Source organism: Onychostruthus taczanowskii, unplaced genomic scaffold (assembly GCF_017590055.1).
Source record: "Onychostruthus taczanowskii isolate IOZ18803 unplaced genomic scaffold, ASM1759005v1 scaffold16, whole genome shotgun sequence".
In the NCBI taxonomy this organism is placed as follows: domain Eukaryota; kingdom Metazoa; phylum Chordata; class Aves; order Passeriformes; family Passeridae; genus Onychostruthus; species Onychostruthus taczanowskii.
The window spans coordinates 10072033-10097852 of record NW_024498795.1 but is presented as its reverse complement, the minus strand read 5'-3'; the positions used below and the strand labels follow the sequence as shown (position 1 = coordinate 10097852).

Here is a 25820-nt window from a genome sequence, read left to right as displayed (position 1 = left end):
GCTGCAGCGCGGAGCGGGCCGCGGGCAGCGGCGGCGGGAGGCGGGCGCCAGCTCCTCCTTCTCCCTTTCCTCCTCCTCCTCCTCCCTCGGCGCCGGGGTGGGCTCGCCCGCGGCAGCCGGGGTGTGGTGTCTTGCCGTGCCGTCCCCCGTGTGCGATGGACTGGCAGGTGCTGACCAGGGAGCTCTCCCTCTACCTGGAGAGCCAAGTCCGCGTGGGGTTCTTCGGCTCCGGCGTGGGCTTGTCCCTGGTGCTGGGTTTCGGTGTCGCCTACGCCTGCTACTACCTCAACAGCATCGCCAAGGTGAGCGGGAGGGCGGCGGGGCGGGCGGGCTCCGCAGGTGTCCCGCCGATGGGGACAGTCCCGAAGGTCACCGCGACCCCCGCCCCTAGGCGAGGGGATCGCACCTGAAATGGCTGGTGGGGGGGCAGGGCTCTGCGGCCGCCTTGTCCTCAAATCCCTCGTCCGTCCCCTGGAGGTGCCGCGCCGGGCTCCCGGCCGGCCGAAACCCCGCTCGAACCCCACACGGGCCCGGCAGCGCAGCCTCCCGGGCCGCCGGGGCTGCGTCTTCCGCAGGGGCCGCCGGTGACCCCCGGAGGCCGCCGGCCTGCGGTGAGGGAGGGCTCCCCTGGTCCTGCTCGGTCTGGGAGGGGAAGGGGCTCCGGTTTCGGCAGTCCCCAAAATGCAGTTGTACCAGTTTGAGAGCTTGGCCGGGTGCCATGGTTTGGAGAGGGAGGTTAGGAGACTGCCCTCCACCACACAAACCCGACCTACTTGGTTCAGTAGCGGGGCAAGTGATAAAGTAGTTTTGCTGCCCTTGTGTCCCCGTCGGTACCATCCTAAGTACCTCTGGGGGTACCATGGCAGCGTTTTGGGGGCTGGAGCACTCTTGGGCATCTCCTCATCAGCAGCAATTCTACAGATGAATTAGGCAATCGCAGATTACTTGGATACAGTGAGCCTGACGAGATCTGAAGTGGCCCCCTGGTAAGAGCGCCTCGTTGAATGCGTAATCAATTGAAAATACGCATATCAAAAGGGTTTTGACCGTCGAGGACCTGAGTGTTGCCACAGTCCTTCAGAGAACCGCTGGGAACATAATCTTCCTCTTCATAGAGAAGAGAGTACTTGATTTTGGTCAGAGGAGAAAAACGAAGGGATGATGTGCTATTACAGCTGTTTATGTGGAATGGTTTTCCTCAAAGCATGTGTTATTGTCCTATTAATGCTTGCATGCTGGGGAGTCATTGAAACAGAGGGGTATAAGAAATATGGTTGGTAAAACCTGAGATGTTTGGAATACAGGGACTTTTCCATGTTAATTGGTAAACAAATGGAAACTCTAAGCAAATTGTCTGCATGCAGAGCATTGTTAGAGAGGAGGAACAGGTGCACTTGTGTACTGTAGAATGAGATGGGAGGAGACGTGTCCTACCAGGTTAAAAAAGGTACTACTTTCAAAGTGCATGCATTAATTAAATGCCATTTTTGTGTGGTCCAAGAAAACAGACTTGGTAAAATCTTTCTTGTTTACTAAGAAACAGTGTGATTTTAATTTGTCAGTGAAGATACAATGCTGGTAAAATTAGAGATAGATCAGTATGTTATTAGAAATACATAAGGAATCCATTATGTTTAATGGGTTTCACTTTTCACTTGGACATTTTGGCATTTTGTTTGGTTTTCATTTACTTCTCGCTGTAACATTAAAGGTAAGAGCATTGCAAATCACTATATGAAATAAATTAGTTCACTGAGAGAGGATTTAAATAAGCTTTATTTCTTTATTTATTTGGTTTTTAATTTGTTTTAGAAGAATGCCCATGTCTGACTGCAGTCTCTTTTCCTAGAAACCCCAGCTGGTGGCAAGCAATGACCGTTTCTGCCGCTTTCTTGAGGAATATTGCCCTGTTGTGACAGAAACTTACTATCCCACGATTTGGTGCTGGGAGGGTCGGGTACAGACACTCCTGCGCCCCTTTATCACATCTAGACCCCAAGTACAGTACAGGAAGTAAGTGCCTTTATTCTGGAAAGTGATTGATTTGATATGCAACTGTTCTCTTGCTCTGTGTCACACCCACTCTCATTGCTCAAGTTTGTGCCTAGCTTTTTTGCTTTATGCCCACCTTTACAACTTTGTCATAGACTTGGAACTACCTTTATCATGGATTTAATGTGAAGTAGGTTTGAAAGGTCCGTGTTCCCAAATGGTCTTATTTTAGCTCAGAGTTTTGTAGCACTGAAATATGGGTGACAGTATAGGAACTGATGTGGTTATATGTTCACAGGATTACACAGTGGATGAGGTCTTAAAAGACCTCTGAAGTTCACCTAGTCCAACTGCCCTGCTCAAGCAGGGTCACCCAGAGCCAGTTGCCCCAGATCATGTCAAAATAGCTTTTGGATTTCTGTAAGGAACGTGACTGCACAATACCCCTGGGCAAATTGTGCCAGTGCTTGGTGGCGCACTCTCACATTGAAAATTTGTTTCCTGATATTCAGAGGGAATCTCCCATGCTTCAGGGTGGGCACATTGCCTCTTGTTTTGTCAATGGGCAACACTGAAACGAGCCTGGCTCCATCCTCTTTGCACCCTCCCTTCAGGTATGTAAACACATTGCTAAGTTCCCCCTGAGCCTTTTCTTCATGCTGAGCAGTCCCAGTTGTCCCAGCCTTTTCTCACAGGAGATAGGCTCCAGTTTGTTGGTCTTCTTTGTGGTCCTTTGCTGGATTACCTCCAGTATGTTCATGTCTGCATTGGACTGGGGAGCCCAGAGCTGGACTCAGTACTCCAGGTATGGCCTCACCAGTGCTCCATAGTGGGGCAGGATCATCTCCCTCAATCTGCTGGCTGTAGTACTCCTAAGCCTCCACAGTCGCCAGACTTTTGGCCCTCTTTCCTGCAAGGGCGCGTTACTGGCTCGTGTTCAACATGGTGTCCACCAGGAGCACCCTCGGGTGCTTTTCTGCCAAGATGCTTTCCAGATGGGCAGCCTCTCCTGGTTGTTCCTTCCCAGGCCCAGCACTTTGCACTTCCCCTCACTGAACTTTGTGAAGTTCCTGTCAACCCATTTCTGCAGCCTGTAGAGACCCCTCTGAATGGCAGCACAGTTACTTGGCTTATCAAATATTCTGCTGTTCGAATGCCAGAATTTTGCAAAGGTCATGCAGTCACTGTATCTGTCCATTAAGGTACAACATATTGTACCCTAACCATAGCACAGCCACATTCAGCCTTGTTTTGAATATACAGAACTTCTGGGATTTTCAGAGTAACTTTTACCTGTGGAATTTTTGTTGTGTTCCTTCATGCCTAAGAGGCATGCCTAAAGAGGCAACATTTCCCTCATTCTAAGAGGGAAAAAAAATCCCTTATATTTATTTTTTGTCCTCAGCCAATCTCTTTCACACAGAAATGAGACTTAGTCTGGCAAATGAGGCATTTGGCACAAGACCTAAGGAGAAGGACTTTTATGTGCCGGAACCTGGATGCAACACAAGTTGTTTCAGCTCTGCTTGCACGGTAGAATAGATTTAGCATTTAGCAGCTTCCCTTAGTTTTAGTAACTAGGAAACATTTCAGTGGTATGGCCATGTCCACTTCTTCTAATCCTTCTTGTACACTTTTATTTCAAGGGTTTTGAGAAAAGAAACATAGTTCTGTGGAGCAGTGCTTATTTTGCACCATTTTACATTGTGTTGGCAGTACTCACTAGCAGTGCATCTACTTCCCATTACTGAAAAAGGGCAAAGCTGAGCTAATGAGTCTGACAAGGCTGGTCACCTTTAAAATCTGCAGTAGTCACTACCAAAAATTTCAAAAGAAAAATCAAATGCCAGGTAGGCTTACATTTCAGCAGTTTCTACACCAACTCCCTCCAACCATTCAAATATGAATATATTAGCTTTTATCTACAAGTTTGGCTATCTCTTTTCCATTTGGATAACTACTTTTCTAAATTAAGAAAGTGAAGTAGCACTTTAACTGTTCAAATTTCCAGGAAGTGGGAAGATTTGTATGTTTCTAAAAAAAAGAACAAAACTTTTTTGTCGTTGTTTAATGCATGCATATCTTCCTAAGATATTACAATATTTGTTGCATTATGAAGATGTATGCTATAAGAGTGCATTCTAGCACACTTTGTAGTGATACAGGATGAAAGATGCAGTGGTGTGTGTCTGTGTTCTACATGTTTAAAACATAACAATCCATTATACATTCTACTTCTTTGGATGAAGAGCAAAAAAAATGTGATAAATGTTTATCACATTACCCAGTGTGCTATCAAAAGATTCTTAGATGATTCAAAGGAAATCTGTAGTACACAAAAATGCCTGTATAAAACTCAAGGCAGTGCCGAAAATCACATTAGTTATAAGCTTCCAGTACATCAGCAGCAATTTATGAAAGGCCATATCTTCATTTACTGAACAGGAATTACTCGGCAAATTGACTGTTCTAACTCTCGTCAGCTGTAGGTGTAACTCTTTCTGAATGCAGACATACCTAGTCAGGTGGCACTTGGAGTATTAAAACGTAATGAAAAATGCAGAATTCATACCCCTTAATTTGTAAACTGCAAGCACTCTTAATAGCATGTATGTATTTTTCAATCTAATCAGTGTCATCTTAAAATGTACCTTTCAGTGAGCTCATTAAAACAGCAGATGGAGGACAGATTTCGTTGGATTGGTTTGATAATAATGACAGCTCATATTATCCGGATGCCAGCACAAGACCCACTGTCCTGTTATTGCCTGGCCTGACAGGAACAAGCAAGGAATCCTACATTCTTCATATGATCCATCAAAGCGAAACACTGGGATATAGGTACTGTTGTTTTTCACTGCTATTCACTTTGCTGCTTCTGGCAGGATCCGATATCAGTATGTATATGTATCAGATACTTTCCTAAGGCAAATGAGATCTGAATACAGTAGTTTATGTAAGAAAGTGTTATTAGTAATAATAATCATAGTGGAATTATGTAACAGGCAGTACATTTGGAAGGGCTGTTTTAATATCTACAGATGTGCCCCAGAGATTGCAGTGAACACCAGCTAAATCTGTATAGGGCTTTGCTGCTGCTTCTTAAGTTATTATATTATATTATACTACATTGGTGTTAAGCTTTACACTTTCTAGAGAAAGGGTTTGTATTCAGCTCCAAGACTTGTGTGGATGGGTTGCTGGCAGTAGGCCTTGGAGGAGGTCAGCTTCTGAATGCCAAAACTGCTTAATTCAACAGTCTCAAATTCCTGGGTGCAGAAAGGAGAGTTAGCCTACTCTTACTGATGGCATTTGAGGGGGTCTGTCACCTCTTCATTGTCACTGTGTAATTTAGTTTTATTCTTAAGACTTCTGGTCAGATTTGGGTAACATAAGTGGATTAATTGATGAGTAGACTCCTTTATGTAACCATATTGCTGCTGCTGCTGCGCATTAAAATAAACTGTCATTGTTCCAGGATCTGTATTTGGAATATTAGATTTTGTCTTTGCAGATTGGCTTCTGGTGCTGACTCCAGTAATTTCTTTGAATATGTGTATATTATCTTTTATCTACATGTTTGACTATCTCTTCTCTATTTGGATAACTACTTTACTAAATTATGAATGTAAAGCTGCACTTTAATTGTTCAAAGTACTTTTAAAATCACCTTAAAACTTAGCAATAAAAAATATCAGAGGAAAGCCCTAAAATCAACTTGTTACTATTAATTTTTAAACTGGAAGTTATATCTGCATTTCATCCCCTAAGGGAAGAAGGTAGACCATTAAAAAGTGGAACTTTAGGTCAGATTTCAAGAGAATGCTATGATTTTGTTTTTAAATAGCAACATTTGAGAAAAATACCAAAATAAATATTCTTTCATGCCTTTAACTCATCTGTGTATATTATTTAATAAAATTGTTTCAGTGAGATGGTAGAGGAACAATAGAAAAGTAATATTTATTGAGAAACGATGGATTCTTAAATCATGATGATACTGCTAGAAGATTCAGAGACTCCCACCAACAGAGAGAGACCAGAAACTTCTGCTGTACCAGATGAAAAAAAAAAAAACATTCCCAAGAACCTGCAACTTAGATCCAGCTGTCATTATCATTTTGACTTGGCTCATTTCTTCCAATTTAGTAGTATTATGTAGCTTTGGGGGATGTCTACACACGGATCTCTGAAATTCTTTTTTCAGAGCACAGCTTCAGGCTGTGCCCTGCACTGTCAGAGCTTATTGCAGAGTGCAGGCGGGACATGTCTGTACCACCTTCAGCTAAACCTTGGGGTTCTCACCCTGCAATGTGACCTCAAAAAAGCACAGAGCTCTGATAGTCCCACTGAACTCAGCGAACTCCATTTTGGTATAAAGCTTGTTCCACACAGGTCAGCCTCTAGGATCTGTAGGTCTGTAAATATTTATGTGCTGAACTTACTCATAGAAGTGGCTCATTTTTCTTTATGCATTTTCCTTTTTTGTGTGCTGGTTATCTCTTTTGGTGAAATTAACAATGTGCACAATTGAATTTACTGTCTCAATTTTTAGATGCGTGGTTTTTAACAATCGGGGAATTGCTGGCGAGGAGCTTTTGGTAAGGATGACTTCTAAGATAAACATTTCTCACTTATAAGTGGTAATTATGAAATAATTCGTGCCTATTTGTACAGTTGGATTTAAATGAGAGAAACTCAGAGCATGGGTTGAAAATGCAAAGAAGATAATTCAGCCATCTGGTAGATCAATCATGTACCAATATTAATTTTTTGTTTTGAAACCCTAGAGGTCAACTGGTCAACACAATTTTTTCTGAACATTTCATTTTAGGAAATTATTCAGTTAATAATATCTGTAACACTAAAATGAACAATCCTTACATTTTCTTTCCAAAAATAGTGCAGTATGTAAAATGTGCACATCTCTGCTCAATCATTGCAATTTTCTCCCACCGATTTAACATACATTTCCAAATATAATCCACTGTAATTTCTTTTCCAGTTTAAACTATATTTTTGATATGGTTAAAAAGGTGTGCCATTAAAATTGATCCATACCACTTGTTAGTAAATTAATGAACCAGCTTTACATGGATATCTGTATCCTGAAAGTTAAATGCATTCTCGTGTTTTTCTCAGCAATCATGACACAAACTCAGCTACAGAGGACATTTTTTTTGGGACAGACATATCATGTCTGCTTAGAAATAACTGGCCATTCCTCAGATGAAAAAATCTTGAAGCTGAACATTTTCTGCAGCTAGGGACAAGGCATGATGAAATATTGCTGAATAAGCTTTGTTTTTTCTTATGTGTTCTGTTGACAATTCTGCAGCTGGAATGAATGTGCATAATACTTGGTATTGTTTAGCATTTTTTTAATCCCCTGGTTCAAACTTTAAAAAGCTCAGAATGTTTTTCCATAATCAGATAAAACATTTCAATGCAAATATTGCCATGTTAAGAGTAGTTTTCTGCATACTTTTGGAGATGGATCTACAAAGCAGTTTTGTGACACACAAAGTCCTTATTGATGAATTTCTGAATCATTTAGAGAAAAGATCCCTTGTTTGGATACATTGTGTGTATTTTACTGTAATCGGATTTAGATCTTTAAGCTTTATAAATTCTTGTGGTGCAGCAAACCAGCTAAAATTATCACATTTTCTGCAAAGAGGTTGCAACATTTTAGTATAAAATCCCTACTTAATGAGTCTGAAGCATAGTTAAGCACCACAGTAGAAATTAGTTACGTAAGTAGTTATTTTTCTAGTCACTTTAAAGATAGATTCAAAATTGCAACAAATAATAGTTACTTAAAGAATACTGTACTCATTGATTATTAAAAGCTATTGTGAATTATTGCTCTGGAATAATCAAATCTTATATTGACCACGGCCACTGTGAGCCAAGATGTTGTTTTAAAATATCTTCATACAAAGTGTAGATAGCTAAACATTAGACTGTCTGGAATTACCTGAATTCAAAATGGATGATATAGCTTTAGTTTTATAAACTTTAATCAAATACACTTTCACTTAGAATGCATTAGATCCTAGTTACCAAAAATAATTTATTTTTCCTTGTAAGGTTGACAATTTAATTAAAATAAAACATATTCACACTCTTTATAATTAATAGGATGTTAAACAGTGAAGAATGATTAATGTGGATGAGAAATGGAAATGCAACATAAATGGAAATTAAAAATGTCTTCAGTTTTAATTATCTAGATTTAGTTTTTCTTTCCATTTCCTCATCTTTGACGTCAACATTACAATATTCTTGTTAAATGTGTTATAAGTAATTAGTTTAATGTTGTTAAAATCACACACAAATAGCCAGGCAGTTTAACTGAAAGCAATTTAAAAAACACCCTTGAAATCCGTTGTTGCCTCAGGCAACTGAAAAGTTCCATTCACTCACAGTTATGTATTTTTATATTTAGTTTTAATGTTTACTGAATTTTGGCAATTCAGTCAGTACCAATTCAGTATAGTTAAGTCCAGGTCATTAACATGTTCCTAGCAGCTCTAAAGTTAAACATTTTATTTCTCTGTAGATAAGATCTGGACAACACCACATTAGGAAAAAACTCATGTCACTGTGATTGTTATGGTGCCTTAATGGACTTGTCTCCCTCATACTGCTCCAGATAGTCCCTCAGGTTGGACTGTTCCAGGTGTCTGTGCAGGGGAGGCTCTAAAGTTGTGCCTCTCCTTCAATAGCAGGGAAGTGGTTAACCAAATCTTACCCGAGGGGTTACCCGACCTGATGCCAGCAGAAGTCATTCCAAGTCTCGATTCAGGATTTAAAGAGAAACTAATGATGGATAAAGAACAGATAATATATGTTTCATTGCTTTAATTGATAGAATACTTTGCTAAATTAGGTAAAGCACACTGGGGAATTTATTTATCTGTTTATTTGGTTGTGTTGTACGTAGAATCTAAATATGCTTTTCGAATGCTGGCTGACAGAACTTGAACTCTAATGCTTTCTTTTGCATTTGAATGTTGGTGAATATAGTAAAATTGTTGTTATAACTTCCTTTTCTGTAAACCACAGCATTTATAATGTTTCCATTTCCTTGGGGTATTTTAAAAATATCATTGTCTAGCTAGTTCTGATCTAGTTCTGTCTACTTTAGCACATTGTTCTCTCTTCAGATTTTGTCTAATGACCTAGAGGTTGCAGATACTGAAGATGCCTGTCACTGCTTTTATTTTATAACGATAGCAAGTATAACTCCTTCCTTCACCTCCTTGTGAAACGTTCTGGATTTCTATTTGCCATTTAGTGAAGCTTCACAATAAATGCTAAATTTATCTTCTTATATAATGATCCACTGTTCAGTTTGCTTTGTCCTTAAAGGATAACACAAAAGCTTATGATGGCATTTTTTTTTTCCCTCTTGACTCCTTACAGACACCAAGGACTTACTGTGCAGCTAACACAGAGGATTTAGAGACTGTTATTCATCATGTGCACAGCTTGCACCCCTCAGCTCCATTTATGGCAGCAGGTGTTTCTATGGGAGGGTAAGGTTGTGTAACACAAGTCTCAGCTTAACCGTGATCATAAGACTGGTGTAGCCTGATTGTAAATTATTACTCTGGAATAGTTGCATTGCTTACTGACCTTCAAGCAAGTTTGGTTTCTCTCCAAAAGTTAATATGCAGAAGACTTTTAGAAACTTTGTATCTTTGAGGCTTTTACCTCTGTGTCAGGGAAGGTTGAAATTGGCTAGCATTTAAAAACTGGAGGGAGCGGGGTGGAGAAAGACAGGAAACAGTGAGAGGCAGATTGACAGCCAAATAGGTAGGCAATACAGTCTTCAGAAACTATGGAGGCTACCTTCAGAACACAGGGATATAAAACAGGATCTTGAGCTAATACACCATGTTTCATAGCAACCTCTGGCAATAAGATTTGTCTTCACTCTGTGTTCTGCAGTGTGTGGGTAGGTTAGGCTGGAAGAGGTGTGGATATCTCTCTCTCTGGCTCAGAAGCAAGAAGTAGTATTGTTGTTCAAACCGATAGGGATTGGTAGAGCCTGTGGTATTAAGACTTGCTGTGTCCTGGCTTCTCTCCAGAAAGCACAGTAAACCGATAGGGATTGGTAGAGCCTGTGAGAAAGCACAGCGAGAACAGACAATGATAGCACAGTTTCTTAGGGGAGAAAAAAAAACACTGCTAGAAGCTAGCAGAAATATCCCAGCAGCCTCTTTAACAAAAAACGTAGCAGAGGAGAATTTTCCTTAGGAATACTGCAGACACGGTGGTAACTTCCTGAGACTCCTTTTCTCTGATAAATTTTTTGAGGGATGGGCAGATACAGTTCATATATATTGATACTAATATATATTACTGTATATTAACTAGTATACTATACTACTTTACTATATCAATGACTTGTAGGAGCTTTGAGATAAATACATATTTGCTCAAGACTGGTATTTTTTTGCTTTTTCGCAAATCTTTAGTCACTAGGTTCCCTGTTCTGTTGATTAGTGGTCCCAGGAGGAAAAAAGACTAGTCAGCCTAACTTCAGTTTTTTCAGAAGATCCTCTGGGAGCCATTTCCAGGCATATGGGGAGTAGTTGTGACTGTTTTGGTCAAGGGCAAAACATGCCCAGGTGATCTGATTGCATTCTATGAAGAGATGACTGGCTTCACTGATGAGGGGAAAGAAGAGAATGTTTGTTCTGAGAGATTCTATGAAGAGATGACTGGCTTCACTGATGAGGGGAAAGAAGAGAATGTTGTTTGTTCTGAGAGGTCTTTTGTACCAAAAGACTTACAGAAGCTGTTCTTGCTGCAGAAGCCTTTCCCTTGTTTTCCACATCCCTTGCTTGTGCCAGCTTCAGCTGAACTTCAATTTTCCTATCTGCATCCCTGCATGCTTGGGAAATGACTGTTTTCCCAGATAGATGACCTGTCTTCCACCTTAAGGATACTTCCTCCTTGAAATTGGTCAGAAGAGTTTTTTTCCTCCATGTGGTCTTCTGCTACTCTTGCTCAACTTCCTGCATATCAGAATGTATCACACTTCTGCTTTATGTTTGGTTATCCTTAAAGTCCCCTTTGCTCATCAGAGCCATCTGATGTAAGATCTTGCCAACTAGATTCCTGAGCAAATGAAAGCCAGCTCTCTCCAGTATTACAATTCTGCTGCTTACCTTATCCACTGACTTTTCATCTTAAAAATCCACCATGAAATAATCTCAATGGCCAAGACTGTTCTGCATCTTCTCTACCTGACCAGTTCTTCCTTACATATGAATAGCAGATCCAAATAATATTTTTCCTATTTAGATTCTTGATTGTATATCAAAATATTGTCCTCAACACTCTCCAGAAATCTGGTCTGCTTGCGCCTTGCTGTGGCAGTTGATGCTGGGATGGCTACAATTTCCTGTGCCTGGCAATTATGAAGGGGGCTGAAGGTGTGGGAGGAGCTGGCAGTTCTGAGACTGGTACAAAAGGCCACATCAGTCCTTAGTGTCATTTTTGTCCTTGGCTTATCCAAAATACTAGCAAAGTCTGTTACAATGGCACAGAGAGTCTGTGTTGTGTATCTGGTTTATATGTAACCAGCACCACTGGGCAATTTTAGGCAAGGTGTTCCACCTTCCCCCTCCAATATGTTTTTAAAATCCTGAACCAAAACCAGAAAGCATATGCTTAATTGTACAGAACACTGGAATAGTCTATAATCACCTACATGAGAACTATTTCCTTGCTTCAAAATTAATTGGAGCATTGCATGTTTAAAATTAAGCAGGAGCAAAGATCTCATCAGGGACATACTGCAAAAATCATCCACATGTCTTAAGCTTACAGGAATTTTTTATCATCTATTGCTTTTCAGAATTTTCTGAATTATCAGATTGTCTATATAAAACAGATTTGCCCCAGCTTAGAACTAAAACAGATACTCACTTCACAGACATATATAAATGTAAATGAAAGACCACCTGTTCCACTATCTTCTGTAGGTATTATTGTGGAAAGGGACTTAATTTTGTAACATAAAGATTCCTACACCTTCTCTCTATCACATATTCTCTATGAATTCTGTTAGAGAAATGCTTCTGCTAATGCAACTTTTTATTGGTTGGTTTATTGGACTGCCATCCTATGATGTGGTAGGTAGTGCAGAGGGTAACTACCTTAATCTCAGAAGACTTCTTCATAGTGAGGCAGATGTGCCAGGGGCACTATGAATTCTGTTAGAGAAATGCTTCTGCTAATGCAACTTTTTGTTGGTTGGTTTATTGGACTGCCAACCTATGATGTGGTAGGTTGTGCAGAGGGATAAAATCTCCGTGATGGAAGGCTGGTTCATAATGTCTTTGCTAAAGGTTGCTGTCTCCTGAAGTACAGTAGATGAGCCAAGGTACAGAGTGTGGCAATCCAGGGAGCTATCTTAATGTTACTTATCAACTGTAGCTGTTCGTGTTGAAGATTTGGAATTAAAATGCTTGTTGTAAATTTATGGTCTCAGGTAAAGTAAGACTTAGAGTATTTCCATCAGTATTTTTGTTTTACTCTCTTCCTGCTGTTTCATTTTTTCTACATTTGAAGGGTAGATACTTGTGAACTCCCCAAGTGTATATTAGCAGTAGAGACTGTAAGTTGCAGCTGGTCAGAAAGACAAGACCTGAGCCATTTATTTGGGTTATAATTTTGTTTTCATGATCCCAGACTTCACATACTTTGTGTTAAAGAAGAGATGTGTTCTTTCGTATGTGTGAGGTGAGGTAATGGCACTGCCTTAATCTCAGAAGATTTCTTCATAGTGAGGCAGGTATGCTTGCATTTGTCAGGCATGCTGATCAGATTTATCACATCTGGAAAACCAAGAGATTATAAGATGGTAAAAGTTGCTGACACTTGGGAATATTTGTTCCATGAGTAAGAATCAATTGACTTTTCCCTCCCTTTAGTGATTTAAGTCAGACTATTTCATTTCTATTTCTAAATGCAGTCCTACTCACACCCTACCCAGAGAGGAACAGTGAACCCTGTTCCTCTCTGATAGCAGAGAAAGTAAACTTCATGAGTCATATGTTGATTAGGTGACTACCATCTAGGTGTAGTAGGCACAACTGTAGGACTCATAAAAGAAACTATTGAAAAACAGACAAAAACATGGCTGTTACATTTACTCTAAATTGAAGCAAACAGTTTGATAGTATGTATGTTTCTGTTTTTCATTTGTAGTATGCTTCTTTTAAATTACCTGGGAAAAACTGGCAGAGACACTCCTTTAATGGCAGCTGCAATTTTCTCTGCGGGTTGGAATGTTTTTGAATCTATAGAATCTCTGGAGAAGCCACTAAACTGGCTTCTTTTCAACTATTACTTGACCACTTGTCTACAATCCTCTATCAGCAGGTGAGTTGCCTTCTGAACTATTTAGCAAGGTGGAAGGATTTTAACATGAGATCCACAGCATGTATAAAAATACTGGCAAAATTAATGCTGTAACAACTCTAGTTGTTCTTTGTGCATTATTTGGTAAGTTTTGAAATCAAAAAGATCTTTTAAAGAAAGTTTGTCATCATTGTGACTAAATTTATATGCTGCTGAAGGGACTCGCAACAAGGCAAATTTACTTCTGTATCTATAGATGAAGTAAATACATTTTTTAAATTTATAGACTTGCACATATTGACTTTGAGTAGATTTGCATATATAATAATTTTTTAAAGTTGGCGTTGGCTGCAAAAGCACAGAAAGGCCTAGTTCATAACTGGCTTTATAAAACCAGGGTGTATTTTGTATTCCCAAATATTAAGTTCTCTTATCTTTGGGATCTTTCTCATGGCTTATGCAGATTTTTACCATGTTGCTGGATGTACCTACATATGGATGAACAAATATTCTGCTCTTGGATTCCAGACAGATTTTTGATATGAGAGAAAATTAAAAACAAGCATGTTAGACAGTTACTTCTGTAAATGTGTCTGTAAAGCAGAGAACTTCTAAGTTGATAACAAAATACAAGCCCTCCAATTTTTTATATTCTTCTTTTTAGGCATCGACAAATGTTGGAGAAATTATTTGATATGGATCTTGTGATGAAGGTATGTGAAAATGTTACTTCTGCTTGAGCTGGATGCTGTTTTCCAAATGCTGACCTAGTTCCCTATTTGAATTCTGTACTTCAGGCTAGAACTATTAGAGAATTTGATAAGCAGTTCACTTCAGTCATGTTTGGCTACCGTTCAATTGATGATTACTATGAAGATGCTAGCCCATGCCGCAAGCTGAAGTCAGTAGGAATTCCAGTGTTATGTCTAAACTCTGTGGATGATGTTTTCTCACCAGGTCATGGTAAGTTTAGGCTTTTTAAAATATATTTATCTGTATATGCAGTCATTAAGTCAAACCACATAGGTTTGAGAATAAACCTCAGACCTATGTGTAGAAGTGTATTTAAATGTTACTTGCACGTAGGATTAAAACTTCCATGGAAAGGAAGATAGCAGATGTAGTGCCCTCTCAGAAGCACCTGTTTCTGTTCACCAAGTATGAAGAGAACCCATAAAAAAGGTTGGATTCTGAAGTCATTCTGTCTGGGTGTAGACATTCAGAATTTAAACTGTAAACAAGTGGGTTTTTTTATTGCCATTCTTTGAGTCCCTACAAAGAATGTGTAGGAGTTGCTTATGTTTGAGATGACATGAAATGCTCATCTGTTGATCTGTGTCACCTCCTCTGCCTGTAAATTAAAAGCAAAAAAAACCCAACTAAGTTAGATTAGTTATATCTAATCATGTAGGCCAAAATCTAGGGTAAGGAAAAAGATATACACAAGGTGGGCTCCTAGAAGGAGGCAGGTTGAAATGAATAAGAACCATCAATATCAGCTAAGTAACAGGCTGAAAACTCCATTTTCCATTTTCTTTCTGTTTCATGCCAAACACGTGGTCATTATGAACATTTTTCTTTTGCTCTGAAGATCAAAACCCTGTTGCTAACTATTCTGAAAATATATGCTTGTTCCTGTGGTCTCTGTATTGGTTATAGCTTCTGAGAAGGAGAACAAAAGCTAATGTAGAAGAAAACCACTTTGATGAACAGCTGTTTGAGGCAACAGTCTTCAGCAATGAGTACCTGACACCTTTAAAAATGTAGTTTATACAGCTGATTTATTTCAGGGAAGTTTTCTTCTGCCACCACAGGTGAAGTGAGATTGTTGTAGAAGGACTCATGAAACCAAAGTGAGCAGGCAAACAGATCAGAACAACAAGCAGAAATGAAAGAATTGGAAGAGACTCTTTGTGTGTACTGTTTATCTGTGTGCAGATGTACAACACATGCAGAAACATGCACACATGTTACTATTTATAGTTTGAAGACCAGTTAGATACAAATGAAAAGATACATGAAAAGGGCTGCTCCAGTAGATTGCACTACTGATTTCTTCTTCTCTAGAACAAAAAGCATCCATGCTTTGCATGAACAATGTAAAGAAGTGACAGACATCTAATATGAGGGGGAAAAATGGTGTCTCTAGATTAGCCAAACTACCTATCCCTTACATTGGCCAAAACAGAGGCTTAAAAAAAAATAAGGTCTGGATAAACATAGTAATATTATAGTGGAATACTGTATGCACCTTTAAAAATTTGCAGTTCAAAGGCTTTCTGAAACTGAGTTAGTGCCTTTGTATTTATTTTCTCTGTGGGATTTTTTTACCTTGAAATCAGACAGTTGCTTGTTCTCTCATTAGCTTATAATGGCCTGAAAATGAGAATGAATGGGTTGTGACCCTAAAATCGATGTCCAAATATAAAATCTGGCTAGTGATTCTGAAGATAATTTTTATAGATCTTAGGATCCTGGAGATGACTTTCCCCATAGTACTGTAGGGAGGTCATCTGCTGTGCCATGTTTCTTTCACAGAGTATCGGAGAGAGGGAGCAATGGCTTCACCTAGCTAGTGTTTAGCACTAGCTTAGTTTGTGGTTTCTGTCTAAAGTTAAGTAATAACTGTGGCAGGGTCTACCTAGTTAGCATAGTGACAACAGCAGTAAACCAGTCAGTGTGCCTCAGTCCCTGAAAGATTTGTTAACCTTTCCCAGCCCATTATGACTGGGACTGGGACATTTGTTACCTAGATGAAAATTAGTGCAGATACTCCATCCCCTTTTTATCTCCAGCTCTCAAGACCCAGCTATTGATCTGACCCTATGACATTCAACCTGAACACCAGAAAACACATTTTTTTACTGTGAGAGTGGTCAAATGCTGGCATAGTTTGTGTGGTCTCCATCTATTGAGATACTCACAACCTTACTGGACACAGTTATGGAAAACCTGCCGCTGGTAACCCTGTTTGAGCAGGGGGGTGGACTAGATGATCTCAAGACATCTCTTACAGCCTCAGCAGTTCTGTGATGTGTAGTTTGAGTACTCAAAGATTGAGTCCCCTTAGAGTACAGCTGTAGTAGATCTCTTAATCCTTGAAGCTCTTTTGTAAAGGTAACTCAAGTCTTGGTGAACAGTGGGATGATTGTTTGCGTAAAATTAGGTATCTCAACTATTGTGAGGATGCCTTAGAAGTCTTGAAGTGTAGAGGGGGGCAAGGTAGAACACCAGTACTTCTGAAGCAAGAAGTGGTAAGAGTCTATTGTAAGAACTGTCCATCTTCTGTTAAAACTCTGATGGTAACCAGCCTTTCTCCATGAAGATATTTAGGTGGTTAGGCATTCGTTTATTCCTTGTTCACAGAGTTAATGCTGTTAGCTGTAAACCCTTGTACTTGTGCAGACAAGTTTACCTCAGAAAGGGCCATCAAGACGATGCTGATTTTCTGCTAATAGCATGACTCTGTTATATCAGTCTATCCTTGGCTCCTTTTTCATTTGTGCTGTGTACCCTCACTGGGAGTTGTTGTGCTGGCAGGAGACACAGAGAACCCCTATTAGCAGCCTGGGATTTATGTCTGCTGCCATTAGTTACTGGAGTTCGTTCATCTTGACATTTTGACATCTTCTGTGAGCTGTTTTATGTTAGCAAACATAAAGGGCTGGTGTTAGTCTTGGATGTGACTTTAGTCTGGCAAGTGGCTTCTTTTTTCTAACTTAAAAACTTCTATGTGTGGACATACAGAAGCTTGTGGCAACCAAAGGCAGTTTCCACTCACAACTGTAACATGGATTCAAAGCCATAGTCCCAAATCCAAACCCCAGCCTTTTGTTGACTTTGGGGACTGGTTATTTCATGCCTCATTTCTCCCAGTAATACCTACCAGCTTTTGAGCTACCTTCCAGTTCTCTTGTAGATAGCTGTGGTTTCCAAGAGCTGGGAAACCAGCCTAGAAAACTCATCAGGGAGAAAGCTGTGCCAGAATTCCTTTGTGTTTAAATCGTTTCCATAAAGCCAGGCACATCTATCTTCCAGTAACAGAGCTTGAGGGATACAAACCCAAGTCTGTTTTGTCACTACATAATGTGGATCTAAAGAGATACTTCCCTTAAAAAGTGCAGATGTTGCCTCAGTTGTTTGTTACTACCTGATAATTTCTTCTCATGTGCTTTTTGGTTTTTTGTACTTCCCAGAAGTTATTTTTAAATATATTGTGAAAATGTGCCATTTGACCTCAATCCGGTATTATGAAGAAGCAATCAATTTGCAGTCCTTCCTTAATGTTGCTGTTTAAAGTTCACAGAGCTTGGCAGCTGATGTATCTGTAGTTTAATTCTGGAATGCAATTCTCATATTGCATAATACTGACTAATGAAAACAAATGCTTTCTTCATTGCATGACACTTCTCTCACCATAATTAATTTAAACAAACCACTGCTTCAGGAAATAAGTAATAAAGCCGAGTCAAGCCCTTGTATTTTGTAAATGTGAAAAATAAATCAGGAAGATGATGTGATAGCATTCATTATCACTGTCACATTTAACTTTTCATCTGAAGTGCCATTTTTCTCTGAAGAGACTAAGCAGTGTATTAGGCATCTGACTTGATTTTCACTATACTAATGCTTCACTAATTGCTGCTGATGAGCATTGTGCTCGAGCTGGAAGCCTGCCCTTGGAGCTAGGTACCATGCCAGCTCCCTCCTGATCCACTGTGACAAATAAGTGCATGTCTGAAGCTCAGTTGTATATATTTTATTGAACTCTCTGAAGCTTTTGTGTCCCCCTGAATTCAAACTTGAATTGTTTTACGTGTTAGTGTACATCCTGTTACATAAATAGCACAGTTGAATGCAGTTGTCAGAAGAGACCACATGACCAAGAAATAATAATTTGGTTAAAAGACAGGTAATAACAGTTGAATGCAGTTGTCAGAAGAGACCACATGACCAAGAAATAGACAGATTTGGTTAAAAGTTTAAGGAACAGAGAGAAATGAAGCAAAAAATGGACTGTCTGACAGCAGTGACTTATATGTTTTTCTTTTGTTCTTTAAGAAAATAATAACTTCTTTTTGGCAAAGAATGTACAACAAATTGGTTTTAAATGAAGTAATTCTGCATATAAGTATTCACATTGTGGTTCTGTGATCACAAATCAGGTCTGTGGTTGCTGGATCAAACAGCAGTAGAGATTTTGGCCAAAAGAAACTTAAGTACAAGGTTATGTGTGGACAAAAAACAACAGTGGTATCTTTTGGCATGCAATCCTATCTCCTAGAACGCATACGTCCAGTGCTCCATTAATCTGCCTTTTACATTGCAAAATTTACTCTGTTGCATTGTGGTTTTATTTGTTGGATGGCTAACAGACACAGCCTTGAGAAAAGTACCACACCACTGCCAAGCATCATTTGCATTTTGGCACTGAGGAGCAACACAATATACTCAATTCTCTTCTGAGAACCTCCAGAGCAAAAAAAACTCTGCTGGGGAGGACTTACATGGACAAATAGAGGGAATTTCAGGAATGGGAAGATGACATTTGTAAAGACCTGCATATGGCTTGCACCTTACCAGGCATGGAAAATAATGAGTATCCTAGTGCAGGACTGGTAGGCTTCCAGGAAAGAGCCACTTTAGCCACTTTAGGGGAGGCAGGCAGCACGTGGCACCTACTACAGTATTGCCAACCAGTGTGGGAATGAATGACCGCCAACAAACTGATTTGGGAGCTATGATTAGACTGGCAACTTCTGAATGACAGGCATGCAGAGGTCATGGTGAGTTTGGTGGCCTGTAAGGGCTCCCCCAGCTGCGTTGGCACAGTAGAGGAGACATTTATTATATCTCCCTTTTAATCCCCCAGCAAAGCAGTTTCTTATCAGGAAGGGACATTCTCCTTACACATTGCCACTAGTCTGCCAAACTGAATGACTGTCATGTTTTTGCACATTTTAGCAAGTGAAGAGGTATGTTCAGTCCAGTTAGCAGCTGATCCTGAATCTGTTAGGACTGATGGGGTTCTCATGCCTGTCTCTGGTACTTGGAGGTCAAATCTGTCTCTCCTCATATATTCCTTCTCATACCCTGCACAGAAGCCTATTTATTAGTCCCCTCAGTGACCAGGCAGACAGCTGCAGAAGAAGTGTGGAAAGTGTGATTCATTGCCTGAAGCATTCATGGGGTTTGTGTCTGATCCCCAATTCTCTCTTGGGATTCTGTTTAACATGGACCACAGGCTACTGAAGTGAAGAGCAGATGGCTTGGTACAGATAAGTGGGCAAATTCCTATGCAGTCAGCAGAAGGTGACATGAATTGCAGCCACTCTCTTTGTACATGGCAACGTGTTCCTCCACAGAATCCAAGAGAGGCAGATCAGAGATTGCTGAGCAGATTAACTCAGGCAAAACTCCAGACAAGCGCGTGCTGAGTCTGAAAATGATGCATGTGTTGGATTGCAAGAAATAACACATTGTTTTCTGCATCTCATGTTCTCAGCATGTGCTATTCCCCAGTCTAGGCTTTTACATCATTGACTTTTTAGTCTGGCCTCAGTACTGCTTTAAAAGGGCCAGATTCTGCATGCAGTATTTTCAGTTTTCCAACCAAACAAAGGAAAAGCCAAGGATTTCTTGTAGAAACAGTAAGAAGCAGAGTTTTCCTAGTAAGGAATCAAAGTCACTTAGTAAATGCTGGAATCTACAAAATACTTAGATGTCTGCAACTTTGAAAGGAGGGAACGAGTGGAAGAAAGGGATAACACTGAGTAGCAAAGAACCTCACATATTTGGCAAGAGAACCCCCACGCTCTCTGGAGCTGAGTCCGAGCTCCCCCAGGCCATGGTCAGGTACCTAATGTTATGGGCAGGGAGCCTGTAGAGCACCTTCACAACAGACACTAACCTAGCTCGGCAGGCAGTTGGTTTTGCATCCGTGCTGAGGCCCTGGAGTGGAACAGAGCGTGTCGTTCCAGGCACTGCCGGTAGGGACCTGTGAGGCATAGACTGCTCCCCTGGCTCCACAGGTCCAGTGCTTCTGCCCTGATCTATTTTAAGTTGCACAGCTGTTCGCCACAGTCATTGCACTCAAGTCCTCCTGTGACTTAACTCTGGCTGAGGGTCCTTTTTTGGCTAAGCAAAGGGTTACTCTGTGCTCTTACTCCAGTTGCTGAGAATGAAAGCAAACTGGCATCTCAAGCACACAGCTACGAGTTTGCCAGCATCCAAATGAAAGTGAGGAGCATATCTGTGAAGTAGGCAGTAATATGCAGAGATAGGGACTATTCAAGGATAATGACCTTGACCTTTGAGATAGCAAATGTATAAAGGGGTAAAGGACCAGACTCCTAGAAACAGGAATGAGTGGAAGGTGTCTCTGAAGGAAGTGCCATCAGAAAGGGATGTGAACAACTGAACACGCCCAAAATTGAATCTGATTCAAAAATACTTTAAAGTAAATGAAGAAGTAATATAAATATTGTGAACGACTTGCTGCTTACTGTTGGAATGACAAGGCATTTTTAGTTGAGCAGTATATGACTTAAAATCAGCATTATTTTCTTCTCACAACATTTTTCAGTCAACACAGTGAAACTGCTGCTACTCCCTTCTTTGGACAAAGATTTTTGTTTTGCTGTCAATCTTGAATAATCAAAAATCTCTATGATTTTAATTTTTTTCTGTTTCATAAAGTTTCTTACTTGAAAACTGGAAATTTGAAATGCATTCTTTATTGAAATGTTTCGAGATTTCTGCTCATTCAGATGTCTACTTAGCATACCTAAAACTCCAGAGGAATTTGCTTAAATAACTTAATTTTTATGGATCTGTGGTGTTTGCATTCTTCATATACAGCTCCACTGCTGTGTCAACCAGTTCAAATGATACCAGGGTGATGCCATTGCACCAAGTATCCTTTGTAAATTCATGTTTCCTCTGGTGTCAGTCTGTGCTAAGTGACCTCTGTTTTCCTTCAGAAAGGGAACTGGCCAGGTGGTGAAATTGATTAAGCCACACATCTAAGCAGAGTCAAAACAGGAGGCGCTGAAGCCTCCCTCCTACACATTTCCAGATCAGTGCATATCTCAGGTGTCATCCACTGATGACTTCAGGCTAATTGTAGGCTATTGCTGAAATGGCCACCACACTGAAGGCTCCATCTGTCTGTGGCTGCCACTATTCAGATGTTGGCGTTAATATGGGGAACTGGATTAGGGTGCTAATCAGATCAGGAAAACCAAGCCAGCAAAAGAAAAATCCTTGTACTATCCAGTCTAATAATCTACATGCTAAAATAATTTCTAGCAGTCACTATTCAGTAGAGAGCCACTAATCTCCTGGGTGGCACGGATCAGCTTTCTGTGTCCTTGTACAGTTGTTTGCTCCTTCCTCTTTCTCGGTTTACCTTGTGTCTTAGATTATGGGCTCCTCAGGGCAAGAACCTTCCCCCAGTGTGTTTGCATGGTGTGCTCTAAACATGCAGGTGTAAACATATGGCAGATCAGATATAATGGTAATCTTTTATATTAGCTGATAGGGTATCTTACAGACTAAATCTTACCCTGCCATTACAGTTTCTGTGCTTGGAGTCTCAGACAATTGCAATTGAGTCCCGGTTCCTCAGCTTTTCTGAAGTTGAATATTGCAATAACAACTAAAAATTAGAGGGCTGATTGTCTTTTTACTTACACTATTTATAGCAAATCCTAAGTATGTATTAACTTGGGTGCTGTTCCATCAGTGTGAGTGAAAGACAGGTGAAGCTGGAATTTTTACAGCAGCCAGGGGAAAAAAAAACCCACACACATAAGGTGAGTTAATGATGAAGAGAAAAATGGCTTTTAATACTGCTGTGGTTCTAAACCCTGTAAAACATGTAAGTGTATATTAATGTTGTGCCTATTTATTCATACATAATATGAGAAATGTTTAAAAGAAATTTTTCAATGGCTGGCATTTCATAGAAGGTTAAGGACTTAAAACGTTTTTCCCCCCTTTTAGCTATACCAGTAGAAACTGCCAAACAGAATGCAAACGTTGCTTTGGTTCTGACTTCATGCGGAGGCCATATCGGTTTTCTGGAAGGAATATGGCCAAGGAAGTGCACTTACATGGACAGAGTCTTCAAGCAGTTTGTGCAAGCTGTGTTTGAGCATGGAAATAAAATCTTTAGCATGTAGCTTTGGACCACTGTAATAGCACAGTGGCACATTCTGACAAGGGCAGTCAAGCTTAGTGCACAAATTTTAACTCCTGTAAGCCAGCAAATGGATAAAGTCTATTACTACATGCAAAAGTATTTTTGCCTAAGATTTTGTAGCAAGAAACTAAATATTATGTTGTCACTTTTATATTTATTTTTAATATGCCTTACTAAGAATGACCTTAAATGAAACAGTGTTCTGCATACATCAAATTGCACTGAACCAAAACTATCAAGTAGAGAGATTATAATTCCTCAGGATTTTAATTTAAACCAGTATGTATTTAGGAGATTTTATTTAGATGGCTTTTACTATTAGAATGGCAATACTCAAAAGATCTTATATTATCCTTTCACGTATAGTACCACTTGGTCCATTCCTTAGAGCACTAAAGGTGAAAATGTTAAAATACTAAAACAAAAGGAGGGATCAAATAAAAGTACTGATTCTTTAAATAAGTTGAAATTTCAGCATGTTATTATTCCACAGCATTAGACTGATACCTGCTTTTGCTGTTCTGCCCTGAGAGTATTCAGATTTAGGACTGTTTATTGTTTTTTAAACTATGTCAATGCCATACTTGTCTTACACGGTTATTTTTTAAAGAGCTAATTTATAGTGTTTACATATAACCAAAAGATTTCTTTAAAACAGTACTGTAATAACTTATGTAATTAAAAGACATTTTGCATTTCAGAGTTTATGTAAAGCTGGGTGTTGTCACATAAGTAAGTAACACATACTTCATATAACTGGTAAACTCAGTGATTGAACCTGCTATGTTTATATTACCTTGCAAGAACATTTCAGTTTTAAAGAATAAATATTAGAGCATCAAGAAATTATTATATAATCTGCTTTAGATTAAAAAAGAAAAACAAATTCAAACCTTTTGTCTCATATCATTTCTGAAAAGAATGGAACAAACTGTTTAACGAAAGTTGGGATGGAGGTCAGAGTTGTGCCTCTGGTTTGTTTATTTGATCATTTGTCACCATTTTGGCAGTAGGTTGTCAAATCACTGAAGCCACTGCAAACCAAGTTCTGCCCTAGCAGCTTACAAGTTTGTGAGGGTAGCTGAGGCATCACTGTTCTCCTGAGCCCTGACAGAGTGACAGGCTGCACTGGAGAAAGGACACTTGGACAGAATGTATTTTGAAACTGTTGGGAAGCCCTAATTTAGGGCATACTGAAATTTAGAACAGGCCCTTAAGCAGCATCTGTGGAGCTCCCATCTTTTGCTGATCACTGATTTGGGCCCAGCCACATACAAGAAGTCAGGAAAGATGTCTCTGCATTTTTATTTTTATCTTTTGAGTGGGGTCAGTACAAGAAGAAAATGCAGCTAAAAAAAGCAAGTCAGGTCTTTTGTTTCAAGCAGTACGTGAACACTCCTCTTGCAAGGCATGTTTCCTAGTAACAGCAAAGGAAGAACAAAAATACTTTTTGTCTTTAGAAAAAGAAATTAGGACATGCTATACGAGAGCTGTTTTGTAAGGTAGACTGTTGAATTAAGAAAATTAAAAAGTGCTTTCAAGTTTTGACTTTTCAAACAGGCACTTCCCCAAACAATGAACTCTTTCTCTAATAAGAAAAATGAGGAAAGTGACTTGCAAAAGCAAAATGAAATTTTTTGCATGCTACTACAATACAGAAAAATAGCATATTAGTAGGGTGCCTTATTTATTCTTGTATTCATTTCCAGGGTTTATGTTCATGCAAAAAAAAAAAAAAAAAGAGCAATAAAAAGTGTATTTAGTGTTATATTTGTAAAATTGTTTAGGTACAGTACTGTTCAAAATTCAGCATATAGTATTAATAAAAATAAAACCACTTACATTAAATCACACCTTACCGTTTAAATAAAAGTATTATGATTAATGCCAGAATTTCTGTCTCTCTGCACTGTCTTAATTTAGGTCTGATCCCTGTACAGATCTCCATGAGACGTTTATCTTTAAAGCCACATCAAGCAAAAATCTGTAAAGCTGGTGTTCCTCCTCCCCAATGTACAGTGTCCTTGTACCCCATTAGGGAAAAAGCACAGTGTGCAAGGTGGTAACAATCAAATTTTAATAGGGGTGTCTTCAAGCTTTCCCAGTCAGATTTTCTGAAAAAAAAATGCAGACACCTCAGATCTTCCAGGGTGCACACAAGCTAGAAGCAAGTGCCATAAACATTTTTGCTGTGTAGTAACTTTGTACCTCACATACAGTTTTTATAAAGTGAGCCAAAGTCCACAGTGTGCCCTCTATTCAAAATAGTGTGAATTCACAGGGTCTTTATTTGGCTTTTCATGTGATCTGAATATCCAGGCATCAACAGGGATAGGTAATGCTGAAGGTGGGAGAAAGTTGTTAGTTCTCAATGTACTCATTACTGAAAAAATGAAGTAGAACAAAAATGAAATTCCAAACCACATAGGCTGCAGACACCTACCTCTTAAAAAAACTTTTTCCTAGTTCAGAATTCCAAAGTAGCCGAAGTTGAAGCTACTTTGAAGGCAGGGTCCTCTAGAGATTATCTAGTTCCACCCTCCTGACTAAGACAGGACATATCACATACATGCTCCAGAACATCCACCTCTTCTCATTTTTCTCTTGGAGTCAATGCATAGTACAGTTCTTTTTCTCTGTGAGGCCTTCAGTCACCCAAGAGCCATTCATGGCCTCAGCTGTCTTAGCACCAGATGATAAAGACCAAGACTTTAAGGTGTAATTTATTATGTCCACTCCTGGCAAAAAAAAAACCAAAAACCCAAACAAACCAAAAAACAAACAAACAAAAAATACAAAAAAAAAAAAAAAAAAAAAAAAAAAAAGAAAATACTTTAAAAACCTGAAAACTTCCAATAGGTAAATATGGTTCTTTGAATAGAGAAATGAACCATGGTATAAATTTCACACTGAACAGAAGAATTAATGCTCTTTTCAGAAACCAAGATACATAACAGCACCATTTAAAATACTTGGCAGAAAGGGCTGTGGATGATAGTCTACAACTCCACAGGAGCTGGTGTCAAGAAAATGCCAATTAAGCATCAGTGACTCCAGGCACGTGAACATGGTCCTGTCAATGTGGCACTGAGTGTCACACTTCAGGTACCAACAGAGTGCAGTCACTCTGAGGCTTAGACTCATTATAGAGATTTGAAAAGGGCTCCACATTCAAGAATTACTCCCCAGATGTGGTTCAGGAAGCTTCTCCTTACTTTCTCCATGCTGCAGTTTGCAA

The 25820-nt window shown here is 39.5% G+C and overlaps 1 protein-coding gene across 1 annotated transcript; it reads left to right on the top strand.

Annotated features, from left to right (window-relative positions):
* ABHD3 (abhydrolase domain containing 3, phospholipase) lies at positions 1–24475 on the top strand. The gene is made up of 9 exons (XM_041399392.1): positions 1–302; positions 1850–2013; positions 4651–4833; positions 6548–6593; positions 9424–9536; positions 13225–13398; positions 14042–14090; positions 14175–14340; positions 22384–24475. The coding sequence occupies exons 1-9, from the start codon at positions 156–158 to the stop codon at positions 22560–22562; spliced, it is 1221 nt and encodes a 406-aa protein (XP_041255326.1). The 5' UTR covers positions 1–155; the 3' UTR covers positions 22563–24475.
* Positions 24476–25820: the final 1345 nt, after the last annotated feature.